The 20,790-nt window shown below is 43.4% G+C and overlaps 1 protein-coding gene across 1 annotated transcript in view; it reads left to right on the forward strand.

Moving 5' to 3' along the window:
- Positions 1–3,900: 3,900 nt before the first annotated feature.
- The window catches only part of GPR37 (G protein-coupled receptor 37), a 36,160-nt gene continuing 19,270 nt past the window's right edge, over positions 3,901–20,790 (forward strand). The window contains exon 1 of the mRNA XM_075599880.1: positions 3,901–6,022. Within this exon, the coding sequence (XP_075455995.1) occupies positions 4,928–6,022 (1,095 nt within the window). The 5' untranslated portion in view covers positions 3,901–4,927. The remainder of the gene's footprint in view (positions 6,023–20,790) is intronic.

Below are 20,790 nucleotides of genomic sequence, written 5' to 3' on the forward strand. Positions count from 1 at the left end.
GCCGCCTCTACTATTTATATTTGCTGTGGCCTCACTTCTTTTCAAAATACGCGTTTCTTTCAACCAGCAACGTTATGTCTCTAACTCTATTCATATATCTCTATCTCTCCTTCCTTCTCCACTTCTCCGTTCACATGAACTCTTTTCCTACCTGTGCCCTCTGACACTACACAACTATATCCCCTGCACTAAAACACACCCCTACAAATCATCCTCACACCTTCTCTTTTCAGTTCCTCTCTGTACATTACTTCTTTTTTTCTCACTCTCTGCTCCTCTTTGCTATAACTGAGACTTGGCTCACTCAACCTGAATTTGCACTGGAAGCTGCCCAAACTTATGGTGACCTTTCTTTCTCCCACTCTCTGCACCCTGATGGCAAGGTTGGAAACGTAGGGCTACTCCTCTCCTCTATCTACCATTAACGAGCGCTTCCTATTCCTCCCTCTCTTTCTTTTCCCTCCTTTGAGACTAACACTCTCCAGATTTTTTCTCCTCCCCCTGTCCAGGTGGCAGTCATCTATTGCCCACTGACCTCGACTCGCCCCCTTTTGTCTTTCTCTCTCACTTTGAATCCTGTCTCTCCTTCTTTCTCTCCTCGGGCTCCCCTATTCTTGGGGACTTCAACTGCCATATTGATGACCCCTCTCACCCTTGGCTTTCCACTTTCTCTCTCTAACCTCTTCTTTTGGCCTTCAACACTGGATTGCAGCCAGCAGGTGTTGGACTATCCCCGGATACAGTCCGCAGCAGAGGCACAGGTAAAGGAGCCGCTAGGCACTTTCTCCTATAAGATTATGTAATTATCTGATATACGACTGCATTTTTTACCATCATGTGAGTGGGCATTTGCACACACATATCACTATTGATTTTTGTTATTAGCACGTCTGCATTATTGATGTGTATTTTGGTTTTTCCCCCCCAATATATCTGGAGAGTTCCTTGCGCTGTTCATGTTTTTGTGCTGGCCACTACTTAGACCTGTTTTTCACAAAAATGTAATCCCGGCTACAAATGTGTGTATACAGGCATACCCCGGTTTAAGGACACTCACTTTAAGTACACTCGCGAGTAAGGACATATCGCCCAATAGGCAAACGGCAGCTCATGCATGCGCCTGTCAGCATATCCTGGACAGCAATACCGGCTCCCTACCTGTACCGGAGCTGTGCGCAAGCAGGGAGACTATAGAGCCTGTTACAAAAGCGTTATTTATATCAGCTATGCACGTATATGATGATTGCAATACAGTACATGCATTGATAAGTGGGAAAAAGGTAGTGCTTCACTTTAAGTACATTTTCGCTTTACATACATGCTCCGGTCCCATTGCGTACGTTAATGCGGGGTATGCCTGTACTGTCAACAATGCAGAGTTGGTCTGTTCCACCTATCACAAGGTGTGATGGGGACTGGGAGACGCTGTCGCTGGTCTGCTTGGCAACACATGACAGAATATATTGATTTGGATGTGAGGAAGACTAGATGGAATATTGGAGCATGCTGTCAGTTTCCAAGACACAGAGAAAAGTTGAACTGCCATTCTGAGACTGAGAGACAGCCCAGGTGACAGTGAGAGGGGCTACAGAGAAACAGTCTGACACTCAGAGAGGTGAAAGAGGGTGATTGTATTAGACTGCTAGTCAAGGAAATAGAAAGTGAGAGACAACAGCAGAAACACATTTCTCTACATACAGAGAAAGAAAGAAAGAAAGAAAGAAAGAGAGGGGAGTGGATACCAGAGCAAGAGAGATCAAGATACTTGCCGGGCTGTCAAAGCACAACAGGATAACAGACATTGAGGAGGCCTGTGATTGTAACTTGAGTATCCATTTTTTACACAGCTCACCTTACAAATGTGTCACCATTACCAGACCTGCAAAGTGACTACACGCCATGTTGATAATAGAGCTCCAACGGAGTGCTGGAAAAAAAAAAAAAAGCTTAAGGGACTGCTATATAAGACCACTGAGATGATTTAAGGAACAACAGCGCAGCGTCCTCCTTTACTGTATATTCTGTATATAGCGGACACAATACAAATACCACACATGAATCTGGAGTATAAAATCAGAGGAAGGTTCACCTGTTCCTCCAGCAATGTCGTGTACCTCATCATGTGCATGAAATGTCCAGGGGGCTGCTACTTCATAGGGGAGACGGGACAGGGGTTAAACAAGAGAATGAATCTGTATCGCCACAGCATCACACACGGAACAAGAGACAGTCCTGTCGGCGAACATTTCTCTGACTCTGGCCATAAGATGAACAATCTGAAGGTGGCCATACTCAAAGGTAATCTTAGAACACCAAAAGAGAGATGGTTGCATGAATACAAATTTATGCAACTGTTCAGGACACATAGCGGTGGACTAAATCGAGACTGCAGCTTCATGAGTCTCTACTCTGAAACAAGAAAACTCTCTTCCCATGAGTGCTAAAGGCCATATACATACTGTGCTATATGAATGCACACACAGCTGTATTTTACACATACATATGTACTGTGCAATGTAATTATATCCTTATTTACCAATAGGGACCACATAGTATCTACACACATTAATAGTAATGCAACACCCTCTTACATTTCTACACCTACCCACACCATTGGTATACACTCCCACACACACCTTTTATAAAGCGCTGTATACACTGTGGGCACTTTATAAATGTATATTTACAAACATACATACACACACATACATCACTAACATTCAGAGACCATTTAACACCTTAATAATAATAATAATAGCATGTTCTTGTATAGGACTGCTAGTTTTACGCAGCGCTTTATAGAGACATTTTGCAGGCACAGGTCCCTACCCCGTGGAGCTTACAATCTACGTTTTTGGTGCCTGAGGCACTGGGAGATAAAGTGACTTGCCCAAGGTCACAAGGAGCCGACGCTGGGAAGTGAACCAGGTTCCCCTGCTTCAAACTCAGTGCCAGTCAGTGTCATAAATACATACACACACACACACACACACTGGTCTCGTCTGTTTTTTGTTGTCTGGTGGGTCTTACTATGATGTACTGAGGGAGGATGGACCCACACACCACCCTGACAAATACAGGCAAATGACAGGGGTTACATATGTAATGGCATGCTTATATGCAATGTATGGTTATTATTATTTCTTCAATAATTGTTGTAGACTTTACAGTACCTTCAATATGTGGTGTGTGTATTTAATTGATTAAAAAGGGTGGGAAGACAGATGGGCCCTGGGCATATGGGCATAACGAGACACATAGACACTAGCAAAAAAATAAATGTTTAGATACACACGGTACTGCGTGTATATGTGTGTGTGTGTGTGTGTGTATACACTTATTAAGGTTATGGTGGGTAAAAAAAAGTGACAAAAACCCTCCACAGTAAAGCATAAAGCAACTGTAAATATTCCTGTACATTCATTTGCATGTCTTAGACAGGTCTGCAACCCTGTCTTTCACCATTATCACCCAGCACACAGCACTTCCACTGCATATACATATATATATATATATGTATATAAAAACACACACACACACACACACACACACACACACACACACACACACACACACACACACACACACACACACACACACACACACACACACACACACACACACACACACACACACACACACACACACACACGGAAAGGTAAACTTGCACACATAACATAAGAAATGTGTGTCTCAAATGCAGACATTTACACATATGCAGTCATAGAGAAGTCACATCATGTATTCCGATGCAGAGACTAATGCCTTGGTAGAGAGGAATGCAGCCAGCTGCCGCTCCAGACCTTACTTGCACTGTTTATTCCCCCACTCCCTCCTCCTTCTTCAGTCCGGCCTGTCTGTCTGTCATCTGCATTACCGGGACAAGTACACTAGCTGCTGCTCCCAGCTCAGAACAGACAGGGGAGATATGAACGGCAGCTATAAATAATATTACAACTGCACTGAGGTAAGGGGTCATTTACCTTCATTTGAAAAGCTTAAGGGACATCTAAGGCTGACTACAACTTGATGGGGTCTTGCAATTGTCCATCCCTCCAATTATTTGCTCCTATACCATGATCTACACACACACAAGAGAATAGGATGCACAACAAGGTGTGATTTGTACTGTCTATAGCTGTGTTGGAGAGAGATGGGAGGAGGAGAGAGGAGCTAGCTCAGTCACACACAGGCGCAGAGGATAGCCTCAGCCCTGCAGGCGGGGCTATTGAGTCTTCAGTCCTTCATTGCATGCACGGCACTGACAGCACCACATTCAGGGAGCAGCAGCCTGCAAAGCAAATGCACTTCTCTTCATCTGCACCTCCACAACCGAAACACAGCCCACCCATACTAAGATCACACCCCAAGTATCATGACAAGGAGAACTACAATGGCATTGTGATGTTTCTTTTCCTGTGACTGTCCACCCTGGCCATCCCTTCATGTCCACCACTTTAATCTGACCTCATAACGTCCCTGCAACCTGTTTACTCCGAGGCGAGGAGGGATTATTTTCATTTGCGATTATCGAAAAGAGGGAGGAGAGGAGTTTCTTGGTCTCTTTGCCGTGAAGCAGAGGATATTGCTGTACAGAAGAAGAGGACGATGTAAAGAAACAACCGGGATCAAGCCCAACAGTTTGCACAACCACCGTGGCACAGAAAAAAGGGTGGAGTCCTGGGGTATCTGTGACTCTATACAGCATCAAAGACCTCAACTTTTTACAAAGCAGCCTATGCTCTCAGGCTAGGTAGAGGACACAGCCATAGCATGCCAATGTGCTTCGTATTGTATTTCTTTTGTTGTGATCAATTACCTGTAAGAAAAGGTGGAACTTGATCCAGGGGACGGTGTAATTTATTTACAAAGTATTGTTATCTTCCTGGTTCATTTTTCATTGCTATAATCTAGCAGACTGGGTCAGATGACATGTTTGGAAATACATTTTTTTCCTTCTAACGGGAGGTTTATTTTAATCATGCAGCACCCCTTGCACATTGTATTCTCCTTATCCTTTGTTTGGGCTTCTGCTGCTGCTTTAATAGTCACTGCCCATGAACGGCAAACAGGTTCAGTCAACCTGGAGCATGAAGATGTGGATAGTACAAATTGGTGGCGTGTTCATGCCCCCCCTGTTAAAGTTTATCATGACAAGAGAAACGTTCAGAGTATTTATCTGAACTCTTCCCGTGAAGGGACATTAAAGAAACTTCTTTGTAGATCCAAGGTAACTGTGTTAAAGGGGGGCTTGAATGGTCCCACCGACCCTGCATTTTTGGGGCACATTTCCCCCCAACAAGATGACAGTAGAAAAAGAGACCCCAAACCTGCACCTCATGTGCAATCTGAAACCCTTTTCCAGGACCATGGAAAGGAACATTCAGAGAGCTATGTAGCCATAGAAACGAGATATATTGTTGATGGACCTGAGAAGGAAAATAAGGATCACAGGGTTATGTTGGGCATCCATAATAAAAGAGGCAAGAGGGAAGCCAATGAATCTCAAGGGAGGAAGAGCAATGAGAACACACTCAAAGCCAGGAATAAAAACATAGTCTCTATGGATTTAAATGAAACTTTGCAAAGCCAACACGTAATGAAAGAGGCAGATCCTCAAGCTTTGCCATTAAATGACTCAGCTCCTATTGCAACCAATGATCTTAAAGTGTTCTCAGACAACATGGAAATTAATCAAGCCTTGGTACCAAAAAATTCATCAAGTAAAAGAACCCAAATAAAGAACCCTTTTTACCCACTGACAGAGGATTCATATGGTGCATATGCTGTCATGTGTCTGTCTATTATTATATTTGTCATTGGGATTATGGGCAACATGGCCGTTATGTGTATAGTCTGCCACAATTATTATATGAGAAGTATATCCAACTCACTTTTGGCAAACTTGGCATTCTGGGACTTTTTGATAATTTTTTTCTGCCTGCCATTGGTGATATTTCATGAACTTACTAAGAAGTGGCTACTTGAAGACTTCTCCTGCAAAATTGTACCATACATTGAGGTAACATTTCTAATCTGTTATACCTGTATATTAAGTATTCAGTCGCTTAATGTTTCAAATCAAAATAATTATGTGTGTCTGTTGAAAGCAGCAATTCTTCCCCCCTCCTTTTTCCTTATTTGTATATGTAAAGCCTGTGGCAATGAATAAGGCTGCGGTTATAGTGCCTGGTGACGGCGACCCAACGTTGCTCCAAAACAAATCCATTGAATCCGTCGCATGCGCTTAAACTAAGCGTGACGGCGACGGAGCGAACAAAAATTTGGAAGCCAGTGAAATTTGATTTTTTTAACATGTGACTGTCACTAAACCAATCACAGAGCGCTGCCTGCCCCCTTTAGTGACGTCACTGGCCTTGTCGCCAGCGACGTCTCTTAAAACTAAAGTTTAACTTTCGCCCAGTGGTGATGGCAACGGGTGACGTCATCGGTCGCGTCGCCGTCGCTGTCTCCGGCACTATAAACGCGGCCTAATTCTACATTCTTACCTAAGGTGGCAATCGTTTAGTGCTCCTATTAGGAATCTGTACAAATCCTTATGGTGTTACTAGCATAATGGCTGCTTCAATCAGTGTAACTCAGCAACTACAATGTATCCTTATATCACTACGGTAATATTGTTTATTATTACAGTTTCCAGCTCAAGCTGCGGGAAATATTAACAGCAAATTATCACAAATAGGAAAGTGTTACAAATATCTTGCACTGCTTGAGAGGTCGGCTAAAACCTGCTATACAAATCAAAATATGCTTTAAAACTAATTAAAAATGGCATTATTAGTTGAATAATAACAATTAAAAAAAATGTAGCAACCATTATCTAATACTACAAAACTGATTTATTAAAAAAAAAAAAAAACATATATGATTTCACATGTTTTACTGCTTTAATGGTGTGTGCGCAGATGTGTGTATATACTGTATATGCAGGTATAAACACACACATGCATACAGTACATATAGCCCTTTCCTTCCAAAATCTTCACTTTAATTAGGAAAAATAGGTAACATAAAGAAAACAAGTTGAATCTACCATCTAATTTGACATCCCAAGACATTGTCTGGAATAAAAAAATGCTGAAACTTATTTTCCTGCTTTGAATTATCATGCATATTTGTTTCTTATTTAAAAGTGACCCAGCTTGAGTTCAGTGCCAGCATGTTGGCATTCACCCAGGAGCTCTGCCAAGCAAGCTTACAGCCAACTGGCTTTCGTCCTGTCACTATTCACATTGTGCATGATTTACAGAAATGGAGAATTAGTGGATATTATCATGATTGTAGCCCACCATCCACCAATGTCCAATGTCCACTGTCTGTGTGTCCACTTCCTCAAGTGTGTATGTGTGTATATGTGTGTGTGTCTATATATATATATATAGACACACACACACACACACACACACATATACAAACAAACATTTTTGGGAAACAAAATGTCTTTTTATGCATTTATAGTAAATATTTTTAGAGGCAATTACAGTTCCAAGTGGGATGTGAGGCCATAGCTAGATTGCCCACTAATGATATACATATATTTTTAGAATAATTCACAAGCTGTCTATGTTGTCATGCTGTTTTTTTCTCTCAATGTAATTTACTTTGGTCTTCATGTAGTTGTTGATGCTCCAGTTATCTGGTAAGTGAAAAGTAACATTTCAATAATTAAAGAAGATTTATGCCTCTGGTACATAATATGAATATGCACACAAATATTGAAGAAACAGACTACTGGGTTTTAACATAGATAGTGTTGTGTAAATCCGTGCATTTATTTGTGTAATGTACAATATTATTTTCACCACTTGCAAAGAAACAGAAATACATGACAGTAGAATTAATTGGATGGACAAGTCATTACACATTTAAGAATGTATTCAATGTGAAGATATTGATCATCATTTTATTTTTACATACAGTACTTCTCCAAATGTCACAGTCTTAGCAGGCAGTTATCCTGAAGGTTGTTTTTAGTAGAAAACAGGTGTGGTGTAGCATTAAAGAATAATAAATAGTGATGGCAATGTGTTCCTTTACAAAATCTAGGTGTTGTAACTTGCCCATGTCCAACATCTTTTTTTAATGCTGTGTACAGCATTTACTTTTTTTTATCTTTGTGTTGGTATTGTGTTTTTTGTCAGGTGGTAATGTACGTTTTGTTGGAGAAACATACAGATTCTTAATGAATCTACCTTTTTAGATACGATTTCAGTATATTCATAAATGGAATCCCAACTTTAAAAGAGCTGAAATTTGACACTTGGCTAGTTTATAATTTACAGTACCTACAAAGTTCCAGCTTGTGTAGACCACAAGTTCGAGGTCCAAAATGAACCAGAGGCAGAGGCATGTTTGCCAGGTTAAAACTGGGTGATTGATACATTTTGTTTAAATCACACACAGGTATATAAAAATTATTAGAAATTTAGTTTGCAATCATGGTAACTGAGGTTTTTACATTCCATTGACTATTCCTCTGTGTGTGATGATAACACGGTGTGAAGAATAGGACCTTGCACTGGCAGAGTGCAAACCTTTTGCCCTCCTCCTGATTGGTTCTGTTATATTAAGGTGAGATCAGACTGGACAAAAACCTTGATTAACCTACAGCTGCAGCGGCCGTTATTCAAACAAATCACGGCGCCGATTTCGTGTGCTCTGCTGTACTCCACGCAGCATGAACGTGGCCAATCGCCCCAGGCACCCGCGCTACTCGCGATTGCTTTGTTGAATTTCGTGGATTCTGTTTCTTCTGGTGCAATGAAATGAATGAATTGCAATGTGTACAGTACTGTGCTACGTTGTCAATTTCAGGTGTTTAAAAACCTGAACTCTAAAATGTCATTTTCTGCACTCGCCGCACTCACGTCTTAAGGCGGTAAGGATGGAAGACATCCCGTGCCATGACATCGGTATTCCGATGTACACAACGCGAGAAGTGTTTGAATAACGGCCGCTGCAGCTGTACATTGTGTTTTTCATGAAATGAAAAGTAATATTGCCAAAGCACAAATAAAATGTGTACTCTTTTTTTTTTTTTTTTTTTTTTTGTAGATACAAGATTTAATCATGTTGAAAATAATAACAATACCACTCCTAATAATAGTGTAATAATGTAATACAAGTAATAATCGTGTAATCATTACTACATTGTTTAATTAGTATTCTTTTTTTTTTTTTTTCCAAAATTTTTTATTAGGCAAATACTTATTTCACATTGTACATGTCATGTATGTTAATACAGCCTAATACAAGTTTTCTCCATTTTTTGGTTAAAGAAACCAGAAAGAGAGAGGAAAGCTCATCGCCCCCCTGACCCTCCTGGGGTTGTGAGGGGGGCGCGAGTATGGAAACAGAGAGTAAGAGTATGGAAGGGGGGAGAAGGGAAGGTGGGGAGGGGGGGGGGATACCTGTTGCTTATCGCGTCCTCAGAATATTTCTATTGGAGTTTCTAGACTCGTTCTGTTTACTTTTCGTTTTTGGGTTAGGGACGTGGGGGTGCCATATGGGTTAACCACGGGTCCCATGTTTTATTAAAGGAGTCCGTGGATCTTTTCAAAAAGGCCGATAGTTTCTCCATATTCATTACTTCTTGTATCCTATTTTTTATCGTTTGTTTTGAGGGGGGAGACACTTTCTTCCAGGCGGCCGCCACTGCACATCTAGCCGCTGTTAGGATGAAGGAGATTAATTTACTTGTTGGTCGGTCCACATTTTCTAGGGGCCTGGCCAACAGGTAGGTCAGCGGGTCAACAGGGATTTTGAGGCCGGTGACCTCTTCTATTAATTTTTGAGTGGTTCCCCAGTATTTTTGAATTTCCGGACATGTCCACCAAATGTGTGCCATGTCCCCCTTTTGACCGCAACCTCTCCAGCATAGATCGGACGCCTGGGGGTAGATTTGATTTATTCTAACTGGGGTAAGATACCAGCGGAACAGTATTTTATATATATTTTCTTTGATTGTGGTACATATGGAAGTTCCTGAGGCATTCTCCCAAATTCTTTCCCAGTCCTCTCGGTCTATAACTATTCCCAATTCTGCTGCCCAATGCAACATATAGTCATGTGTGGGGGCTTCTATAGCCCTTTCCAATTCTGCGTAAATTTGTGTTATAAGACCTTTCTGGTGGCCTGTTTCTCGACAGAGCCGCTCAAAAACTGTGAGAGGGGGAAATTTCAACGTTGGGGATAAGGTTCGAATAAAGTGCCGAATTTGTAGATACTTGAACACGTCCAACCTTGCTATTTCATATTTGGTTTGTAGATTTTGATAGCTCAGGAATTCTCCAATACTCAAGAGGTCAGCGATCGCTCTAATATTTTTTGCTTTGAATTGGTCCAATTGTCTGGGCTCACAACCAGGAGGGAATTTCGGATTTTTGTGAATTGGTATGAGTTGGGATTGGGGCGAAGTGAGCTTAAATTTATATTTGCATCTCGTCCAGGTCTCCCATGTGTGTCTCATTGGGCCTAATTTAAGTTTACTATTCTGCATGTCTTCCCTGCTCAGGGACCAAAGGCAAGCTGGCAGTGAAGGCGCTCCGGCGTAGTATGATTCTATATCTAGCCAACAGTATTGGTTTGGGTTGGCATTCCAGACTACCACCTGTCGCAATTGTGCGGCTAGGTAGTATTTTGTGATGTCTGGGACACCAAGTCCTCCTCTACCCCTTGATGCCAGGAGAACTGTCCTAGCGGTTCTGGGTTTCTTACCCTGCCAAATGAAGTGGAAGATTAGTTTTTGTATGTTCTTTAATTCTGAGCCAGGGATGTGGACCGGGAGCGTCTGGAAATAGTATAATAATCTGGGGAGTATGTTCATTTTAACCGAGATCATTCTCCCGATCCATGATATTTGATATCCTCCCCATTTCGCTAGGTCTTGTTTAATTTTCCGGAACAGGGTCGGGTAATTTTGTTGATATAGGGATTGGTAGTTCCTCGCTATCTTTACTCCCAGATATTTGATACTCGAGGAGCTCCAATGGTAATTAAAGTTTAATTTGAGGAGTTTCACCTCTGGCTCTGGCAGGCTTAAATTTAGTGCTTCTGACTTATCGTTATTGATTTTATAGCCTGATATATCTCCAAAATCTCGGAGTTCTTTTTGGAGGTTAGGTAGGGATGTTTGGGGTTGCGTCAGGGTTAAAATGACATCATCTGCGAATAGTGATATTTTGTGCTGCCTGTGTCCAATTTCTATTCCTTTGATGTCTCTATTGGTTCTTATTGCCGCTGCTAGGGGTTCTATGGTTAGTGCAAAGAGAAGAGGAGATAGGGGGCATCCCTGTCGAGTTCCATTAGTAATCTCAAATCTCTGGTTACTGCCCCCTGGTAGTTTTACTGTTGCAGATGGATTTTGATATAATCTACGGACTCCTTCTAGATATGCGTCTTTGAAGCCGAATTTGCGCATAACATGGTCCATGAATAGCCAGTCTATTCTATCGAACGCCTTCTCTGCGTCCAAGCTAAGGAGTAGTGCTTTGGTCCCTGTGAGATGGACATGTTCAATAATGTCAATTATCTTTCGGGTATTGTCCGAGGCCTGTCTGCCTGCTACGAATCCCACTTGATCTTTATCTATTAATCTTGGTAAAATGGGGTTCAATCTATTTGCGAGTATTTTGCTATATAGTTTGAGATCACAATTAAGCAGGGAGATTGGACGGTAGCTTCCACATTGCATCGGTTCCCTGCCTTCTTTATGTATTATGGCCAGGGTGGCCAGGGACATTGACGTAGGGATTTGATTTCCTTCCATAAAATCGTTAAATATTCTTAGGAGATGCGTGGATAATACTAACAAGAATCTCTTATAGTAGACATTAGTGAAGCCATCTGGGCCAGGAGACTTAGTGATTTTTAATGATTTGACCGCCTCTTCCAGTTCCTCTTTTGAAATCTCAGCATTGAGGACTGTGTTTTCCTCCTCCGTTAGTGTGGGGAGCTGACACTTATCTAAGTATTGTGCTATTAATTCGGATGCTACTGATTCGGGGCGGCCATTTTTGGATCTTAAGTTATAAAGTTCGGTGTAAAATTTTGTGAATTCGGCTGCTATTTTATTGTCACTATGTTGTATCTCACCAGACTTACTCTTGATCGCCGTGATTTGGGACCGTTTATGCACCCCTCTTAATTTAGTCGCTAGAAGTCTGTCTGCCTTGTTCCCTTTATCATAATATTGTTGGTTGGTCCATTTGAGGGCTTTCTCAACATCCTCCAGCTGGATTTGTCTAAGTTTTGCTCTAGCTGTTGTCAATGTTTTATATATTTTTTTTGAGGGGTTAGCTTTATGAGTTTGTTCTATTATTTTGATATCATCCGTGAGCTCCTTTATTAGTTTTTGGCGGGCTTTTTTCCTGTGGGATGCGATGGAGATGATTTTCCCTCTAATGGTTGCCTTATGGGCTTCCCACAGGGTTGCTGGTGAGGAGACAGATCCTGAGTTAAAAAAAAAGTAGTCTCGAATGGCAGCTCTGATCTCTCTTTCTATCTCAGGATGGTTGAGTAGTGAGTCATTTAGCCTCCATGAGTAATTTATTGTCTTTTCGAAGGGTGTTGTCAAGGTTATGGTAATCGGGGCATGATCAGACCATGTGATCGGTCCTATGTCGGAGTCAGTTGTTGCCGCCACCACATTTTTTGTGGCCAGAAAGTGGTCTATTCGAGAGTAGGTCTGGTGAGGTGCTGAGTAGAAAGTATAGTCTCTCTGGCCCTGGTGTTGAGTTCTCCAGATGTCCACCAGTGAAAACTCGCTCAAGATTCCCCTAAACCTTTTCCCTGTGATTTGGGAGGGGGTTGTACGGGGGGGACCCATTGTGGTCGATCTGTCCTCGGTAGGGTTGAGGACCATGTTTAGGTCCCCTCCCACTATCATCGATGACAGATATCCCGGGTCTATGCCCTCGAGTACTTTCTTTAGGAATTCGGTTTGGTTCTCGTTTGGGGCATACACATTGATAAGAGCGATCGCTGAGCCCGCTAAGGAGCCATATACCACTAGGAATCTACCCTCTGGGTCCGCAGTTGTTTTGATATGATTGAATGGGGTGCCCTGTCTGATCAGGACAGCTACACCCCTTTTTTTGCTAGTAAATGATGCGAAAAAACACATTGGGAACACTTTTTTGAATAAATTTGGGGGGTCTTGTGATGTGAAGTGGGTCTCCTGTAGAAATATGATGTCCCCCCCTGATCTTTTCATATCTTGGAGTGCTAGCCTCCTTTTTCGGTTATTCTGGAGGCCCTTCACATTGAGTGAGGTGAATTTAATTGTGGCTTGGCTAGCCATTTGGGTTCTTTTTTAGAAGGTACCGTAAGGCCTCATCTTTCCCATTTGAGGGGCCCTGATTCAGTAAGTCTGGGTCTAGTTTATATCTCTGTAGGTGTGGGAGTTGCGAGTTTGGTTCTTTTTTTTGGGGGGGGGTAATACCCTAAGGCCTTCTCTTTCCCACTTGAGAGGCCATGGTCCAGTAACTCTGATTCTGGTTTAAATTTCTGAGGGTATAGAGGTTGCGCGTTTTTTTCGATTAGGATAGGTATCTTAAGCTGAGGGAGGGGGGCGTGGGAAGGGGTAGGTGGGGGCAGGGCGGAGATCTGCTGGGACAGGGTCAGCAGATAGAGGTAAGTTGTATCAAGGCCTACAAAAGGCCTTAACATATTTTTACCAGCCCTAAGAACGGCCGGCATTTGGACCAGGTGGGTCCCTTGGGGGTGGTTCCGGGTTCGTCAACCGTTGGCGGTCAGCGGGGTCCAGACTCTCTATAGAATTTACTTAACCCATTTTGTATAGATCCCCAGGCCATAGGTGAGGGGAAGTAAAGAAGGCATAGGAACATTTCAAGTAATTCAAACATTTCTCCTTTCAGAGAGACAACCATATTGTAACCATGCGTTGTGGGAGTGGAGTAACCTCTTAAGTATCTAACTGAAACAGTTTCCGTTTTCTTTTGGGAGGGAGGAGGGGGGGAGAGGGGGGAGGAGGGGGGAAGGGGGGAGGGGGGGAAGGAGGGGGCGAGAGGGAGGGGGGGGCGAGAGGGAGGGAGGGGGGCAAGAGGGGGTGGAGGGAGGAGGGAGGGAGGGGGGGAGGGGAGACGAGAAGGGGTGGAGGGAGGGGGGGCGAGAGGGAGGGAGGGGCAAGAGGGAGGGGTGGAGGGGCAAGTGGGAGGGAGGGAGGGGCAAGAGGGAGGGAGGGGGGGGGGCAAGAGGGAGGGAGGGGCAATAGGGAGGGAGGGAGGGGCAAGAGGGAGGGAGGGGCAAGAGGGAGGGAGGGAGGGGCAAGAGGGAGGGAGGGAGGGGCATGGGGGAGGGAGGGGCAAGAGGGAAGGAGGGAGGGGCAAGAGGGAGGGAGGGGCAAGAGGGAGGGAGGGAGGGGCAAGAGGGAGGGAGGGAGGGGCAAGAGGGAGGGAGGGGCTGGAGGGAGGGAGGGAGGGGGAAGAGGGAGGGAGGGGCTGGAGGGAGGGAGGGAGGGGGAAGAGGGAGGGAGGGGCAGGAGGGAGGGAGGGGCAGGAGGGAGGGAGGGAGGGGCGGGAGGGGCGGGATGGGGGGGAGGGAGGGAGGGGAGGGGCTGGAGGGGGGGGGGGGGATGGGAGGGGCGTAGGGAGGGAGGGGCAGGAGGGAGGGAGGGAGGGCAAGAGGGAGGGAGGGGCAAGAGGGAGGGAGGGAGGGGCAAGAGGGAGGGAGGGGCAAGAGGGAGGGAGGGGCAAGAGGGAGGGAGGGAAGGGCAAGAGGGAGGGAGGGAGGGGCAAGAGGGAGGGAGGGAGGGGCAAGAGGGAGGGAGGGGCAAGATTAACGATACATCCTTTCAAGGCACGTTTGACTCCTGGGTGCATACAATCTCAGTTATCAGTCAGGCATATTATACAGTAGAAACGTTCATTTATAGTAAAGGCACCCCTTTCCCCCCCCCCCCTCTCAGTTCTGCGCCCCTGCACTTCTTTGAGTGGCAACATAGACAGCAGTTTATAAACTCTTTGGGGGGGGGGGAAGAGAGGGGGGGGGGAAGGGGTGTGTAGGGAGGGGAGAGGAAAGAAGGGGGGGAAGGGGAGGAAAAAGAGAGGGAGGGGGGAGGAAAAAGAGAGGGGGGGAGGAAAAAGAGAGGGGGGGGAGGAAAAAGAGAGGGGGGGGAGGAGAAAGAGAGGGGGGGAAGGAAAAAGAGAGGGGGGGAGGGAAAAGAGAGGGGGAGGTAGGAAAAAGAGAGGGGGGGGAAGGTAGTTCAGAGCCTGTTCATCCTCTGACTGTATACATTTTAAGTTAGCAATTAAGCATATATATTTTTGTGTCATCACTTCACTTTTTCACATTATTGAATTCCAGAGGAGACAGCTGTTTGAAACATTTGACATTTTCTTTCAAGAAAAGTGGGGGAGAGGTCCCATCTTCATTTAGTGTACCAATTCCATTATCCTTAACACTTAAACCTTATGATTTAGTCTTGTGGAGCATATATAGAGGGAGGGGGGGAGGGGGAGGTGAGGGGGGAGGGGGGGAGGGAGAGGGGGGGGAGGGAGGAAGGGGGAGGGAGGGAGAGAGGGGGGGGAGGGGGAGGGAGGGGGGGTTAAGGGATGGGGGGGTGAGGGATGGGGGGGGGTGAGGGATGGGGGGGGGGGGTGAGGGATGGGGGGGGTGAGGGATGGGGGGGGGGAGACCTTGCTCCTCAACTCTGTAAACATGGGCCCACAACATTGGAGCCCTTGGGAGTTTTTTAGTTCAGTTTTAACCGTACCCTGGGTCCACACTCTCCTGAGGGGGGGGGGGGGGGCAGGGGAGGCACAGTTCGGTTAATTCCTCTTCGCTGTCTCCCTCCCTCCCCCCCGTCCGCAACACGCGAGTTCCAGGCCAACAGGGGGGACGGATGGGGGAGGGGGGCTTATTATCCCGGTGCAAACCCGGGCCCGCGCCAGTGTAATCTATGGGGGCTTTATGGTTCTGCCCTGACCGAGCTCCAGGCTTGCCCGGGGGGCAAATTCCAATGCCCGTTTTGGGGTGACCTCCAGGTTCTCCTGGGGGAGGGGGGGGGGAAGGGAAGTCGCAGAGTTACTTACAGTTCGGCTGTTTTTTCCGCTTTATAGACTCTCCCCCCTTCTCCCAGACCGTAACAAATGAGATCCTGGCTACTCTTGTCACCCGGGCCTCTCAACCACTGCAACAGCACCTCGGTAGGTAACAACAACTTGGAAAAAACTTTTAAAACTTTTCAGAACTTTTTTTTTTTTTATTTTTTTATTTTTTTATAAACCAGGCTTGGGCTCGTCAGGGGATCTGTGACAGCATGTGAAGATCCCTCCTTGCTGCCTTCCGATCGGCCCACAGGTTTCGCTTTCGGTGAGATCCCTCTCCGGATCCGTAGGTTGTTCTTCCCGCAGAACTCGCGATGCGTGAGCGGGGTCGAGCAGTTCGGCGCGGCGGCGGTCAGGTGAGTAGGGCGGCGCCTCCCTATCCTCTCAGCTCCTGGCTGTTCTTGGGCGTGCTGAGGGCTCTCTTCTTCCCTGGTCGTTGTCTTCGTCTGGTTCTTCATTCTGCGCAGAGGCCCGATGCCGATCAGGTGCCCAGGAGGCTGGTGGTGTCAGACCCAGGGCTCTCACATACGGTTCCATATCTTCCGGGAGCCGGATCGTCAGGAATTTGCCTTTGTGACTCGCCGTTAACTTGAAAGGAAACCCCCAGCGATATTTTATGGCGTTGTCTCGGAGGAAAGTTGTTAAGGGTTTCATCTCCTTCCTGCGAAGCACCGTAATCCTGGATAGATCGCTGAATATTTGGAGCTGATCTTCTAAGAAGGTGAGTAATTCTTTTCCTCTGCATGCTGTGAGGATGCTTTCTTTAGCAGAATAGCTATGTAATCTGACAATCACGTCCCGCCTTCTGTTCGGGTCTTCTGATCTGGGCCCCAGAGCCCTGTGGGCTCGATCTATCTCCAAGTCTCTGTCTTCCAGGGATTCACATATAGATTTAAACAGGTCGAGTAGATATGGGCGGAGGAGGCCAGGGAGAACCGTTTCAGGGATATTTCGAATACGCAAATTCTGCCTTCTATCCCGGTTCTCCTGGTCCTCTAGTCCATCTCTGAGCCGTTGGAGTTCCCTTTTCAGATTGAATATCTCCTCCTCCATTCCAGTTTGGCGCAGGTGACTTTCCTCCATTTTAGCTTCCAGCGTGGTGGTCTTTTCAGCTAGCCCGTTTATCTCCTGCTTAAGGTCGTGGACTGCTGATTTTATCTCTAATTGTAGGGAGGTGTACAGTTTAGTATGCATTGCTGCCATCAGGTCCTCCATGTATGTTCTAGTGAGGGGTTCCTCTGGAGCGGAGGTCTCTTTAGAGCGGGGTGCTTTACTCCTTGTAGCCGGTTCCCCTCGTGGGCTGTCGCCATTTTGTTTTTCGTGCTGCGGCTCAGGGCTCTTCTGTTGCGGCGGGAAAAATTTAGTAACCGCTTGGGTCACAGATTTCTTTTGCTGCTTGGACATTCCCCTGTTGTTGCCCCAGCCGGGGAACAAAAAATCAGGTGAAATTATTCGGTGAAAGGGTGCGTTTATCTGCCGTTAATCAGGAGAGTCTCTGGAGCTCCCAAACTACTCCACCATGTCGGGTGACGTCACCGGAAGTTCCCCCAAAATGTGTACTCTTAAGATGGTCACATTTGCTTAAGGGATCCAATTATATTGTGATATTGCTTACAAAGTGAGATTTGTGAAACTGTGCCTAAGGCAGATATATGACTTTATGAGAGCACTCTAAGGATTTCACCAATACCAGAATTGCATATCAAAATAAGCAAGATATAGAATGGAAGCAATGATTGGCTGCATATATTTTAACCTGCAAAAATGGCATGCTTATATTAAACACTCAACTCATTAGCAGCAACAGTAACAATATTTGTAAGCAACATACTGTATATAGTGGACTATTTGCTACCTTCTGTATGCTACTTTTGAGTTATTTTGCAAGATGCATGGGATAGGTGGGTAACCAGATGTTTTTTTAAAGGAAGACAGATCCATATTCAAAACAAACTTTAAAAATGTCACAAATACATCAAAACATGATGCAAACTGGAGTTGGGGTATCAAAACATGTGTAAGTTTTATGTATGAAAAAACAAATTAAACTACTAATAGTATGTTATTGTGTCCTTTCGAGTTCTCTGTTCTTTGTCCTTCTTGTGCAGTTAAATTCGCCATTACATACTTACTGTACATACAGCCCCTACAGATATGTACAGTATTTCATTGTTTTATTTTCTAAATAACATATTTTTTGTGTAGATATTTTAATTGTATCAATGAGCTTTTTTTCCACTGTGTGTGTCAGTTTGCTCCATTTCTTGAGTTTGAATGGAAGATCTGTTCTAGCTTGATCATTGGGATGTAAACAAGACTTAAAAAATATGTTCTTGGCCCTTTGCTGGCTGCCTTGTGTTTTGCTATTATTTGAGTTATGTGTGAAGGGTTGAGAATTGGTTCATAGTTCTGCCATTTCCAAATTATGTTCTTTCCCCAAAGCGATCTAGAACTTGGTTAAGAAATAATCATAGCTATATGTCTAGGCCCACACAATTATCTACTGTGTAGATGTGATAAAAAGCTGTATTTGTACAGTTAGTACACTGATCACATTATTCACAATGGTGCACTGGATAACACTTTCAAACACAAAAATGATTTCACTAAAAATCATGGTTGCATGTACTGTATATTGTTACAGAAATCAAGCAAGTGGGACACACAATAAAGAAAGCAATTTCATACTTGTTTAAGGAATTGCACTGAGATTTACATAAACATGCTTTATCAGCAGTGTTACTGGACACATGAGACAGAGCATCTTCCATATTCACAAATAACGTGAGGGAAATGCTTAAAAAAGAAAAAATAGTATTTGCTATTTATTCTGAACAATACATGGATCATTACTGATACATTTTTGCAAACCCCACAAGCATTTCTGGCATACTGCACATGATTAAAATGGGTACAGAGAAGCACTAAGCTCATTCTGTTCCTTTAGTATTTTTGATTTACATTGGTGCACATTCATGCTTTATTATTGGACATATTTCCTGAATACAAGTAATTGGATTGTCTAATGATTAATACTTAAATATGTGCCAAATGCATTTTTTATATTTAAAGGTGTACTCTCATTCACTTAATGAATAATTAAGTTGCTGTGTAACAACAGTTAGTCCCACAATATGCTCAGTCTTTATAATAAGAAGTCACTGACTAATGCAATGAAAAACAAAAAGTCAAGGGACCACTTATTTTCAGTCCACTACTTTAAAATATTCAGCTTTAAAAACTCTTTGAGTTGACGTTTCCTACTTAATCTGAAATATACAGTGTCATCGTCTAAACGGTGATTACTCTTTAAGTTCCATATACTGTATATGATCGGTCTGTTAAAATATAAGGCAATCCCCATTGGTCTTAACAAAAAATGCAAATAAAGAACAAGTTAAAAAAAATATATATATATAAGGCAATGAATATAACTATATATCGCTTGAATGGGAAAATAATTTTTCCCATTTAAAAAAAAAGTTGTTTTTTATGTTACCAAAAAATAATGTAGAAGCAATATCACATGATAAATATCATAATAATGTATTGCTCATTTAAATGTCCTTATTACTTTTAAGAATCACACTCAAATACAAACTCCATCAAGAACTACAACAGCCATCTTTAGGTAAACTGATTCTAATAAACAATGGCAATAATCAAAGGGCCCTAGGTACAGAATTCTTGGCTAAACACAAACTGTACTATAATTATTTCTAGCTACAGTACACCCATAACAAGCACATATTTTTCAGACTCCAAGCAGAATACTTTACATTTAGTATTGAAATATTATAACTAAAAGGTCATAACAAAGGTTCTCTGTTGTATTGTATTTTGTCAAGTAACAATGGTCTTTGTTTGTGGACTTGTGGAGAAGTACATAGGTCTTGTTAAACCACAACTCTTTTGTTCCCGTGTGACAATTGTGGAAATAAGGCACAATATCAGCATGAAGTACAGTAACTCATAGAGGATGTGACAATGTAGTACTTCCATATATTTCAGTTGCCATATAGTCATTTTGTTTTATTGATTTCTACAAAAGTTTGAATTGTGCATTTGTTTTTGAATTTGTCTAACATTGCAAGACAAACAATCTGCAGCATGACAATAATACAAGTATACTATACACTGAGGTATTTTTCATGAGCTGCAAAAAAATAAATACTTGGGTAAGAAAAAACAGCATACAATATAGTGAGGATTTTGTTCATTAGATGTGCAAATGAATCTACCAAAAAAGATAGCTGTGGGCTTTTTAAATTATGGGAAGAAATGAAACAGTTTCTTTAGGCAAGTGAGCTTTTTTCCCCACAGTTCTTCAAATGAATCCTTAGCACATCAATAAATGTATCAATATTTAGTGAAAATCCACAAATGTTACTAAAATTCGAAGATATAGCTTAAATTCTGAAGATGTGAAAGTACAGTAGCTGCTCTTGTCCAACTCTAGTTACTTCAGGAACACAATATGATGATCTTAGTAAGAGCATGTCAGAGACCAGAGATGTGCATCAGCTATAATTTGAGCCTGAAAGCAACAATATTTACTACAGTAGGTCAATTGAAACATTGTTAGCTTCTGAAAATGAAAGTCTCTAAATAAGAGAAAAACACACTGAAAAAGAATAATACATAATAACATGGTTTTTGCAGTTTGAGCTGAAAATGTCAGATTTTGTTTCAATTTCTGCAG

The sequence above is a fragment of the Ascaphus truei genome, chromosome 5, assembly GCF_040206685.1.
Source record: "Ascaphus truei isolate aAscTru1 chromosome 5, aAscTru1.hap1, whole genome shotgun sequence".
Classification (NCBI taxonomy): domain Eukaryota; kingdom Metazoa; phylum Chordata; class Amphibia; order Anura; family Ascaphidae; genus Ascaphus; species Ascaphus truei.